Genomic DNA, 13228 nt, shown 5'->3' with positions numbered 1-13228 from the left:
TTGTTTATTTTTCAGCAGGAGTTTAGATACTTCCCCATGAAGAAGAGAGTTGTATTCATTTTTCAGTTTCAGCATCTTATTGTAATCAGACTGCAAAAGAGAATTTATATGAATTTTTTCCATTTCTTTAATTTCTTTTTCTAATTCTCTCTGCCTTTTTCTTGTTTCTCTTTGTTTTGAGATTTCAAATGAAATGATATATCCTCTCACAGTAGCTTTAAGAGCTTCCCACAATGTGGAGTCTGAGACCTCTCCGTTATCATTCACCTCAATAAAATCTTGGATAATCTTGTTTATATACTCTTTAAAATCTTCATATAATAATAGTTGTGGATTAAATCTCCATTTTTGTTTGATTTTAAGGAGATCAATTTGAATCTGCAAACTCACAGGACTGTGATCTGAGATTATTCTACTATGGTACTCAGGATTACTGACATTGGAGAGGGAAGAGCCTTCCACTAAAAAGTAATCAATTCTCGTGTAGGAATTGTGTACAGTAGAGTAAAATGAATACTCCCTTTTCTTAGGGTGTTTTACTCTCCATATGTCTATGATATTTCTTGATCTCATAAGATTATTAATAGTTTTAGTTGAGTTAGCAATTACATGAGATTTAGTTGACAATCTATCTAAAGTGGGGTCCAAAAGGCAGTTAAAATCACCACCAATGTAGATATGAGAGGAGCTATCATCAGGAAGTAGACCAAAGACTCGATGATAAAAGTTTGAGTCATCAGTGTTTGGTCCATAGATATTCAAAAAAGTTACTGGATAGGATGTAATATGACCATTCAATAAAATAAATCTCCCATTAGGGTCAATTATTTTTGATGTAAGTATGAAAGGCACATTTTTATGAAATAAAATAGCTACACCTCTAGCTTGTGAAGTAAAGGGTGCGTGATAAACCTGAGATATCCAGCTTGTTTTAAGTTTGTGTTGGTTGTCTTTACAGAGATGTGTTTCTTGTAAGAATACAACATCTGCTTTTAATGAATTTAAATGTGAAAAAACCTTCCCTGCTTTAATATTTTTGGCTAAGCCCCTAACATTCCATGAAACTAGTGAGATTTTTTTCTTACAAGTTGACATTATGGTGTTTTAGGTTTTTTTTTTTTGTCCTTACATGAAAAAAAAACCTTAGTAATTAGTAAGTTGAAATATGATTGTACATCTCTTTCCTCCACATTCATGCTCAGATTCACACGTACACAACACTCACACCCCATTGTTCCCCCCTCCCTCGGTTCCCATCGTGTGTAGTTCAATGTTTTGGAGTGAAATCTCCATTGTGGTGATGTCCATAAGATGTCGTTTTGGACGATTCCCCAGTCCATGAGTCCCCCACCCCCATCTTCAGGCGCAGGGCACATGCTCGTAGCTGCGTTCATTGCCCCAAGCAATTAGTAGCTCGGCAGTGAAGTGTTTTTTTTTTTTTTTCCTGCGACCTCCGGTGAAATAAACCTCAGTGAAAAAGTGTATTTCTGCTTTTATACTTATCATAAGCCTTGTGTGGTAGAGCCATTATTGATAATTAGTCACTCAAATGTTTTATAATAAAGGTCTTAGTGTCTGCAGGAGAGGTAAACACCTTTACCTGGTCGTTGTACTCTACATGCAGGCGAGCTGGAAAACGCAGCATACACTTGATTTCCTTCTCCCGCAGCATGTTCATTGCCTCTCGAAAGGCCCGTCTTTGCGCTGTCACTTCGGCAGTGTAGTCTGGAAACAGGAACACGCGCAGGCCGTTGTAGATCAGCTCCTGGCCGCGGCTCAGTCGAAGAAGTAGCTCCTTATCCTGGTAGAAGTGTATTCTTGCGATGATGCTCCTGGGTCCCTTGCCGTTACCATGGCGAGCGAGCGGGACACGGTGCGCGCGGTCCACCACCACTGGCTTGGAGAAGTTACTCGCTCCAAACAACTTTGGTATCAGGTCCGCAACGAAATCCGTAAGTCTTCCCTTTTCTTCTTGCTCTGGTATCCCGACTATTTTTATATTATTCCGTCTTGAGCGCCCTTCCAATTCGTCTATTTTAGCTACCAATTGTTCGTTCCTCTTCTGCGTTTGAACCAATTTTTGTTCGAGCGCTTCAATGCGGCGCTCGTGTTCAGAACCTTGCTGCTCCATGTCCTGCACTCGGTTGGTCAGTGCCGACTGCTTGCTTGAAAGAGCCTCAAGCTTTTCCTCAAGCATGTCAAAACGTTTGTTTATAGACTCGAGTATCTTATCCAGCATCTTCTCCAGAGTTGATGACGCCATCTCAGCGCTAGCCTCAGGCTCGTTTACGGCCACAGGTGACTCTGATTGCTTCCCTCTTCGTGTCTTGGGCATAATCGTTGTTATATATATCTTAATAGGGTCGAATTTACCCAGAGGGATATGCATGCATATAATTGACCAACGTTGTCAGTTAAAAAAAAAAAAAAAAGCAGAATTAAGATTAAATCTTATAGTTTTCACCGGAGTAACTGCAGAGGCAAACTACTGCATGTGCATCTTAGCCACGCCCCGGAAGTCAATGTTATGCCATTGTCTACAAATTTGGTAAATAAATAACCAAAAAATCATTATTTTGTTGTTTTCTTACTGTAACGAGAATGAACCAAACCGTAACCTCTAAACCGAGGTACGTACCAAACCAAAATTTTTGTGTACCGTTCCCCCCTTAATATATGTATATATTTTTATTTTTTTATTTTTTTGTAAATATAATTTCTTTTAATATGTCCCTTTTCGCCCATCCATCAACCCATTTTCTACCGCAGATACGGCACACCAGAGGAAAAATTCCACCACACCTTGTGTGTGTGTGACAATCATCGGTACTTTATCTTTTAACTTAAAAACAGAGTCTTCCTTCTAAAAGTGAGTTTTTACCTCCTGTCTTTGTCAGGGCTGAAGATCCGCGAGGTGATGATCAACGTGTCCCGCCAGCAGGTGGAGGACTTCCACGGTCCAGAGGACTACTGGTGTCTCTGCGTGGCCTGGAGTCACTTAGGAACCTCCAAGAGCCGCAAGGCCTCAGTGAGCATCGCCTGTAAGTCGCCCGCAAAGCATTCCCGCACCCCGCCTGTCAGATCCCCTCACTCTTTGTATTTCTTTGTCCTGCAAAGACCTGAGGAAAAACTTTGAGCAGGACCCTCAAGGCGCCGAGGTGCCTCTCGGCGGCATGATCGTGTTGCACTGTCGACCACCAGAGGGCGTACCCCCGGCACAGGTCAGCTTCTCGGTCACACCTCCTCGACTGTAAACTCCAAGCCAGCAGGGGGCAACATACACCAATCTGCATATTTATTAGCATAGATTGTATTGTCAATCTAATTATGAGGGATGTCCAATAATATCGATAGATATTGATATAGGAAATGAGTTATTTCTCAATATGTTCGCCGTCTGGAAATATTTCTATGTTTCGCCTTTGGACCGTGCCGTAGATATCAGTAAAATATTGATGATCGGTAATGAAAATGAAGTGCTGAAGAGTATCGACATATTGGATGTAGTTAAGAAAGCCAGTATCGAGTGTCTCTACGATGTAATTTGCTGACATTTGTGCTACTTTAATAACAATTAGGGATGCTGAAAAAAAAAAAAATGCTCATTCATTATTTTCTAAATTTTATTTTAAAAAATAGTTGTATTTATCTATTTTGTTTAAGAATCAAATTTAAAAAACAAGTTTTTTAGACCATACACAACCAATTCGCAGTATTCATTCAATGGCATCAATTTTCGGTACTTTTGTTTATGTTCATAAATATCTATTGCTTTTAATAAAAACATTTTTATTTTATTTAAAATGTTCCAATTTTTATTGGAATATTTTTTATTAAAAAAAACACTAATATTGTATTATACAAACCCCGTTTCTATATGAGTTGGGAATTTGTGTTATATGTAAATATAAACAGAATACAATGATTTGCAAATCCTTTTCAAGCCATATTCAGTTGAATGCACTACAAAGTCAACATATTTGATGTCCAAACTCATAATCTTTATTTTTTTTTTGCAAATAATAATTAACTTAGAATTTCATGGCTGCAACACGTGCCAAAGTAGTTGGGAAAGGGCATGTTCACCACTGTGTTACATCACCTTTTCTTTTAACAGCACTCAATAAACGTTTCGGAACTGAGGAAACTAATTGTTGAAGCTTTGAAAGTGGAATTCTTTCCCATTCTTGTTTTATGTAGAGCTTCAGTCGTTCAACAGTCCGGGGTCTCCGCTGTCTTATTTTGCGCTTCATAATGCGCCACACATTTTCGATGGGAGACATGTCTGGACTGCAGGCGGACCAGGAAAGTACTCGCACTCTTTTACTATGAAACCACGCTGTTGTAACACGTGGCTTGGCATTGTTTTGCTGAAATAAGCAGGGGCGTCCATGATAACGTTGCTTGGATGACAACATATGTTACTCCAAAACCTGTATGGACCTTTCAGCATTAATGGTGTCTTCACAGATGTGTAAGTTACCCATGCCTTGGGCACTAATACACCCCCATACCATCACAGATGCTGGCTTTTGAACTTTGCGTCTATAACAATCCGGATGGTTATTTTCCTCTTTGTTCCGGAGGACACATTGTTCACAGTTTCCAAATATAACTTGAAATGTGGACTCGTCAGACCACAGAACACTTTTCCACTTTGCATCAGTCCATCTTAGATGAGCTCTGGCCCAGCGAAACCAGCGGCATTCCTTGGTGTTGTTGATAAATGGGTTTTGCTTTGCATAGCAGAGTTTTAACTTGCACTTACAGATGTAACAACCAATTGTAGTTACTGACAGTAGTTTTATGAAGTGTTCCTGAGCCCATGTGGTGATATCCTTTACACACTGATGTCTGGTTTTGATGCAGTACCACCTTAGGGAGTAACGGTCCGTAATATCACCGCTTACCTGCAGTGATTTCTCTAGATTCTCTAAAACTTTTGATGATTTTACGGACCGTAGATGGTAAAATCCCAAAATTCCTTGCAATAGCTCATTGAGAAATGTTGTTCTAAGACTCTTCGACAATTTGCTTAAAAAATTGGTGACCCTCGCCCCATCCTTGTTTGTGAATTACTTAGCATTTCATGGAAGCTGCTTTTATACCCAATCATGGCACCCACCTGTTCCCAATTAGCCTGCACACCTGTGGGATGTTCCAAATAAGTGTTTGATGAGCATTCCTCAACTTTATCCGTATTTATTGCCACCTTTCCCAACTTCTTGGTCACGTGTTGCTGGCATCAAATTGTAAAGTTAATGATTATTTGCAACAACAAAAAAATGTTTATCAATTTGAACATCAAATGTGTTGTTTTTGTAGCATATTCAACTGAATATTGGTTGAAAATGATTTGCAAATGATTGTATTCCGTTTATATTTACACCTAACACAATTTCCCAACTTATATGGAAACGGGGTCTGTACAGAACAAGACAAGATGACCGTTGGTGGCAATTTTGAACCACTTCCACAACATGCCAGCACCTGTCAAGTGTGATTTCTCATAACCAGTAGTTAGGATATTGACGTTTTTTTGCCCTTGCTCTGCAACACTTCAACCCAGGGGAGTGTCAAACGTGAGGGGGACCTCGTCAGTGTTGATAATATGATCCGCTGTCACGTCGTTCTCACTTACATGCTTTTCAATGAACTCGCGGAAACGGTCCACCTTGGATTGGAAGTCTGCTGGCAGTTTTTGGGACATCGTTGTCCTTGCTCTGATAGAGAGGCGATTGGGTTACATGAAGCGGTAACGCCAAGAAGGTCAGCCCGCAAAGTCATTTATATTCATCTCCTTGGCAACCACCTGGGCGTGGAGACGCAACTGTACGCTCGAGAAGCCTCTACCGGCAGCCCCCATTTGTGAAGTTGTTCCTCGAACTGTGGCCACCAAGATTTTAGCCCGCGATTCGCTTTTTTATTTTTCTTCATTTCCGTAAGAGTAGCCTCCGCTTTTCGCCCGTCCCTTACAAGTTTCTCGCTTACTCCAAACTTTTTTTCTGCTGCTTTTTTCATTATTTCAAGCTTGTAACCTGCAGTATATGATTTCCTTTTCGGTGCCATTTTTGTTCAGCCCTTCTCAGTTTTTAAAAGTTACCGCCAATGTTGAAATAATAAATTTTCATAAGCACGGAATAGTGGTGTGTGTCAGGCTTGCCCCTGACAGTTTGTCTATGTTTTAGTTTTTTCCTCTGCATTTGTCTGTTTCCTGTGTTGAGTATGTCCTGTCTGTTAGTTCCTGTTAATTTGTCAGCTTCCTGTCTTGTTCCCTGATTGCTGTGTTCCTCCTCAGTGTGTTTAGTATTTCCTGTCCTTAGTTCCTGTCTAGTGCTCTTATTTTGTCAGCTTCCTGTCTTGTTCCCTGAGTGCTGTGTTCCCCTTCAGCTGCGGCTGATTGGCATCTGGCCACACCCGTTGCCAATCAGCCGGCTCCTATTTGTACCTCCTTTGGCTTGTGTCAGTTGCTGGATCATTGTATTGTTATTCGGACTTGTCGTTGCCATATGTTGCTCTTGTCGTGTCTGTGATTCTTTTCAGTTATTACCTGTCATGCTACATTTTGTCCTGGTCGTCGTAGCGGTAAGCTGTTCTTGTTAGCCATTAGTTATTTCCAGTTTTTCTGTTTGCTATCCACTAACTTCCATGTTTTCTAGCTTCCAGTGCTAGCTCCCTTAGTTTGTTATTCCGCCCAAGTGCGTGCTTTTTGTTTGTTCTTGTTCTATTATTTAAATTAAATCATGTTTTCCCATTCAATGCCTGCCTCCTTTTCTGCATCATGGGGTTCGTCAACAAATAACTCTGACAGTGTGGGAAACAATCGATTCTCATTTTTAAAAAATATATATATTTTTTTTAGCAATCCAACAAACCACTACACAGCAATACCATAACAATTCAATCCAATTCCAAAACCAAACCTGACCCAGCAACACTGAGAACTGCAATAAACAGAGCAGTTGAGAAGACACAAACACGACACAGAACCAACCAAAAGTAGTGAAACAAAAATAAATATTATCAACAACAGTATCAATATTAGTTTTAATTTCAGCATAGCAGTGACATTATCATTAGACATTTATAAAAATAACAAAAAAGAACAATAGTGTCCTCTCTGAGCTGCTACCTTACCGTGGTAGAGGAGTTTGCGTGTCCCCATGATCCTAGGAGCTATGTTGTCTGGGGGCTTTCATGCCCCCTGGTAGGGTCTCCCAAGACAAACAGGTCCTAGGTGAGTGATCAGACAAAGAGCAGCTCAAAGACTTCTATGGAATTACAACAAAATGAACTCAGATTTCCCTCGCCCGGACGCGGGTCACCGGGGCCCCGCTCTGGAGCCAGGCCCGGAGTTGGGGCACGATGGCGAGCGCCTGGTGGCCGGGCCTGTCCCGATGGGGCCCGGCCGGGCACAGCCCGAAGAGGCAACATCCCTCCAATGGGCTCACCACTCATAGGAGGGGCCGTAGAGGTCGGGTGCAATGTGAGCTGGGCGGCAGCCGAAGGCAGGGCACTTGGCGGTCCGATCCTCGGCTACAGAAGCTAGCTCTTGGGACGTGGAACGTCACCTCACTGGGGGGTAAAGAGCCTGAGCTAGTGCGCGAAGTCGAGAAGTTCCGGCTGGATATAGTCGGACTCACTTCGACGCACAGGAAGGGCTCTGGAACCAGTTCTCTCGAGAGGGACTGGACCCTCTTCCACTCTGGCGTTGCCGGCAGTGAGAGGCGACGGGCTGGGGTGGCAATTCTTGTTGCCCCCCGGCTCAAAGCCTGTACGTTTGAGTTCAACCCAGTGGACGAGAGGGTAGCTTCCCTTCGCCTTCGGGTGGGGGGACGGGTCCTGACTGTTGTTTGTGCTTACGCACCAAACAGCAGTTCAGAATACCAACCCTTTTTGGGTACACTCGAGAGAGTACTGGAAAGTGCTCCCCCGGGTGATTCCCTTGTCCTACTGGGAGACTTCAACGCTCATGTTGGCAACGACAGTGAAACCTGGAGAGGCGTGATTGGGAAGAATGGTCGCCCGGATCTAAACCCGAGTGGTGTTTTGTTATTGGACTTTCGTGCTCGTCACGGATTGTCCATAACAAACACCATGTTCAAACATAAGGGTGTCCATATGTGCACTTGGCACCAGGACACCCTAGGCCGCAGTTCCATGATTGACTTTGTAGTCGTGTCATCGGATTTGCGGCCTCCTGTTCTGGACACTCGGGTGAAGAGAGGGGCGGAGCTTTCTACCGATCACCACCTGGTGGTGAGTTGGCTGCGATGGTGGGGGAGGATGCCGGACAGACCTGGCAGGCCCAAACGCATTGTGAGGGTCTGCTGGGAACGTCTGGCAGAGTCTCCTGTCAGAGAGAGTTTCAATTCACACCTCCGGGAGAACTTTGAACATGTCATGAGGGAGGTGCGGGACATTGAGTCCGAATGGACCATGTTCCGAACCTCTATTGTCGAGGCGGCTGATTGGAGCTGTGGCCGCAAGGTTGTTGGTGCCTGTCGTGGCGGTAATCCCAGAACCCGTTGGTGGACACCAGCAGTGAGGGATGCCGTCAAGCTGAAGAAGGAGTCCTATCGGGTTCTTTTGGCTCATAGGACTCCGGAGGCAGTGGACGGGTACCGACGGGCCAAGCGGTGTGCAGCTTTAGCGGTAGCCGAGGCAAAAACTCGGACATGGGAAGAGTTCGGGGAAGCCATGGAAAACGACTTCCGGACGGCTTCGAAGCGATTCTGGACCACCATACGCCGCCTCAGGAAGGGGAAGCAGTGCACTATCAACACCGTGTATGGTGCGGATGGTGTTCTGCTTACTTCGACTGCGGATGTTGTGGATCAGTGGAGGGAATACTTCGAAAACCTCCTCAATCCCACCAACACGTCTTCCTTTGAGGAAGCGGTGCCTGGGGAATCTGTGGTGGACTCTCCTATTTCTGGGGCTGAGGTCGCTGAGGTAGTTAAAAAGCTCCTCGGCGGCAAGGCCCCGGGGGTGGATGAGGTCCGCCCGGAGTTCCTTAAGGCTCTGGATGCTGTGGGGCTGTCTTGGTTGACAAGACTCTGCAGCATCGCGTGGACATCGGGGGCGGTACCTCTGGATTGGCAGACCGGGGTGGTGGTCCCTCTCTTTAAGAAGGGGGACCGGAGGGTGTGTTCCAACTATCGTGGGATCACACTCCTCAGCCTTCCCGGTAAGGTTTATTCAGGTGTACTGGAGAGGAGGCTACGCCGGATAGTCGAACCTCGGATTCAGGAGGAACAGTGTGATTTTTGTTCTGGTCGTGAAACCGTGGACCAGCTCTATACTCTCGGGAGGGTTCTTGAGGGTGCATGGGAGCTTGCCCAACCAGTCTACATGTGCTTTGTGGACTTGGAGAAGGCATTCGACCGTGTCCCTCGGGAAGTCCTGTGGGGAGTGCTCAGAGAGTATGGGGTACCGAACTGTCTTATTGTGGCAGTCCGCTCCCTGTATGATCAGTGCCAGAGCTTGGTCCGCATTGCTGGCAGTAAGTCGGACACGTTTCCAGTGAGGGTTGGACTCCGCCAAGGCTGTCCTTTGTCACCGATTCTGTTCATAACTTTTATGGACAGAATTTCTAGGCGCAGCCAAGGCGTTGAGGGGATCCGGTTTGGTTGCCACGGGATTAGATCTCTGCTTTTTGCAGATGATGTAGTCCTGATGGCTTCATCTGCCCGGGATCTTCAGCTCTCACTGGATCGGTTCGCAGCCGAGTGTGAAGCGACCGGAATGAGAATCAGCACCTCCAAGTCCGAGTCCATGGTTCTCGCCCGGAAAAGGGTGTAGTGCCATCTCCGGGTTGGGGAGGAGACCCTTCCCCAAGTGGAGGAGTTCAAGTACCTAGGAGTCTTGTTCACGAGTGGGGGAAGAGTGGATTGTGAGATCGACAGGCGGATCGGTGCGGCGTCTACAGTAATGCGGACGTTGTATCGATCCGTTGTGGTGAAGAAGGAGCTGAGCCAGAAGGCAAAGCTCTCAATTTACCGGTCGATCTACGTTCCCATCCTCACCTATGGTCATGAGCTCTGGGTCATGACCGAAAGGATAAGATCACGGGTACAAGCGGCCGAAATGAGTTTCCTCCGCCGGGTGGCGGGTCTCTCCCTTAGAGATAGGGTGAGAAGCTCTGCCATCCGGGAGGAGCTCAACGTAAAGCCGCTGCTCCTCCACATCGAGAGGAGCCAGATGAGGTGGTTCGGGCATCTGGTCAGGATGCCACCCGAACGCCTCCCTAGGGAGGTGTTTAGGGCACGTCCAGCTGGTAGGAGGCCACGGGGAAGACCCAGGACACGTTGGGAAGACTATGTCTCCCGGCTGGCCTGGGAACGCCTCGGGATCCCCCGGGAAGAGCTAGACGAAGTGGCTGGAGAGAGGGAAGTCTGGGCTTCCCTGCTTAGGCTGCTGCCCCCGCGACCCGACCTCGGATAAGCGGAAGATGATGGATGGATGGATGGATGGTGTGTCACAGTGGCTTACACTTGCATCCCATCTTTTAAGCTTGACAACACACTGTGTGCAATATTTTCACAAAGATAAAATAAGTCATATTTTTGGTTCGTTTAATAGTTAAAACAAATTTATATTATTGCAATCAGTTGATAAAACATTGTCCTTTACAATAATAAAAGCTTCTTTTTAAAAAAAATCTACAGACTGGGGTAGATCCTGCTGAAATCCTAGGTATTGAATCAATACAGAAACGTTTTGAATCGGAAAAATATCGTTTTTGAATCGAGAATCGAATCTAATTGAAAAAATCGATATATTATCGAATCGTCACCCCAAGAATCGATATTGAATCGAATCGTGGGACACCCAAAGATTCACAGCCCTAGTACGGAAGTAGTAGCAGGTACACTGCAAAAAGTCAGTGTTCAAAAACAAGAAAAATAAAAAGCTGCAAGCAGCGATGGACGGGACTGCTTTGGCTGCTGCTCCCGCGACCCAAGGCCGGATAAGCGTTAGAAGACGGATGGATGGATTATTACACAAAGAAAAAATTGTATACACATGTATTATACATCAGACTTGTAGGCACCATATGTAAGTACCCAAAATAAAGACTCAACCTAAAAAGAAAATTCAATCAGAGCAGAAACATAGGAGGAAACGGGATTAAAACCCGATGCCAACCGCCCATTGAAAATACATGGGTACGGCTAGTAGCTACTAATTGCAAACAGATAGAGCTACCAACTCTTCGCATAAAAAGTGCAGATGGCCTTAAAACGCCACAACCGTCAGGCACCATATGTAAGTACCCAAAATAAAGACTCGAACATACAAATAAATTCAATCGGAGCAGAAACATAGGAGGAAACGGGATTAAAACCCGATGCTAACCGCCTTTTGAAAATACATGGGTATGGCTAGTAGCTACTATTAGCAAACAGATAGACTTACCAACGCGGCGTAATATCTTAACATCGACACACTCTCTCGTCGCAACTCGGCCCTGATGGTCGGCACCTATAAGTGTACAATTAGTTGTAAAATGTTGGACGTTTGTTTTTACGATATGCAGGCAAACGCCAACTTTAAACATACCGCCTTAGCTACGGCACCTGGCAGCCATCTTGGTATGGACGATCACAGCCCCTCCCTCACGAATGTTGGTGCGTGCGCACCAGCAGCAGACGGTACGGAAAAAAAACGTCTCCCTCACTGTGTCTGCGCACGGCGGCCATCTTCGAAATGGTTTTCAGCGCAGGGCTGAAAGGCTGATAAAATCAAAACCGGAGCAGTAATTAAAAGTCATTCATCAACTTTCATACATCAACGTACTGCATAACAGTGTGGGATGCCAGCTGCACTGAAGCAGACAAACAGGCGATTCAGAGGGTCTTAAAGTCTGCACAAAAAAATCATCGGCTGTCCCCCTGCCCTCCCTGAAGGATTTACACAACTCCCGTTGCCTCAACAGAGCAAAAAACATTACCAAGGACAGCACACACCCTGGCTTCTACCTGTTCGACTTGCTACCATCAGGCAGGCGCTACAGGTGCATCAGAGCCAGAACAAACAGGCTCAGAGACAGCCTCTTTGTTGAACTCTAACTTATAATAATAATAATTCACCCCTATACAATATCATGCCCTAATACCCTACTGTGCAATCCTACCCTTCGAGTGCAACACGTCCGACACTGATTGTTATTTATTACTTCGGTACTCTTGTCATATTCTGTATATTGTACAGAATTTTTTATTTGTATAGTGTTTTGTTTATTGTACAGGATTGCTTATTATTGTTATTGGGTAGTAGTGTGTTTATTTCAATTGTTAGTTTTTTCCTTTATTACCTCTTATGTTATTTATTTAACCCCATATTTGTTCCCACTACCGCACCTTAAGTTGGAGTCTTTAATCTCGTTATATGCAAATATAGTGACAATAAAGTCCATTCTATTCTGTATTCTATTCTAACGTTTAATCAGAAGGGTTCAATCTCTCTCCTGTTGTAGTTTGAAGCCGACACGACAAACGCGCTCGGAGGAGTGTTGTTAAAAGGAAAGGCCGTGTAACACAGTGGTGAAAATGCCCCTGTGGCAACTTTTTTGCAACGTCTTACTGCCTTTAAATTCTAAGAGAAATGATTATTTGCGAGTTCTAACATTAAATATCTTGTCTTTGCAGTCTATTCAATTGAATATATATTGAAAAGGATTTGCAAATCATTGTATTCTGTTTTTATTTACGAATTAAATAATGTGCCAACTTCACTGGTTTTGGGTTTTGTAAGTCAATATATGCTAAAATCCATTCATCCATCCATCCATCTTCTTCCGCTTATCCGAGGTCGGGTCGCGGGGGCAACAGCCTAAGCAGGGAAACCCAGACTTCCCTCTCCCCAGCCAATTCGTCTAGCTCTTCCCGGGGGATCCCGAGGCGTTCCCAGGCCAGCCGGGAGACATAGTCTTCCCAACGTGTCCTGGGTCTTCCCCGTGGCCTCCTACCGGTTGGACGTGCCCTAAACACCTCCCTAGGGAGGCGTTCGGGTGGCATCCTGACCAGATGCCCGATCCACCTCATCTGGCTCGATTTGAAGGAGCAGCGGCTTTACTTTGAGCTCCTCCCGGATGACAGAGCTTCTCACCCTATCTCTAAGGGAGAGCCCCGCCACACGGCGGAGGAAACTCATTTCGGCCGCTTGTACCCGTGATCTTAGCCTTTCGGTCATGACCCAAAGCTCATGACCATAGGTGAGGATG

At 44.9% G+C, this 13228-nt stretch overlaps 1 protein-coding gene across 5 annotated transcripts in view; it reads left to right on the top strand.

Annotated features, from left to right (window-relative positions):
* The window catches only part of LOC133557603 (netrin receptor UNC5D-like), a 586800-nt gene that overhangs the window by 454485 nt on the left and 119087 nt on the right, over nt 1–13228 (top strand). For 4 of the 5 annotated variants that reach the window (XM_061908184.1, XM_061908185.1, XM_061908187.1 and 1 more), the window contains 2 exons: nt 2898–3041; nt 3118–3221. In XM_061908184.1, coding sequence (XP_061764168.1) covers nt 2898–3041; nt 3118–3221 — 248 coding nt within the window. Of the gene's footprint in view, nt 1–1661; nt 1953–2897; nt 3042–3117; nt 3222–13228 lie in introns of those variants that run through there. The other variant, XM_061908186.1, reaches the window with a different exon arrangement.

The sequence above is a fragment of the Nerophis ophidion genome, linkage group LG08, assembly GCF_033978795.1.
Source record: "Nerophis ophidion isolate RoL-2023_Sa linkage group LG08, RoL_Noph_v1.0, whole genome shotgun sequence".
NCBI lineage: Eukaryota > Metazoa > Chordata > Actinopteri > Syngnathiformes > Syngnathidae > Nerophis > Nerophis ophidion.
This window is presented reverse-complemented; position numbering and strand designations above follow the sequence as displayed.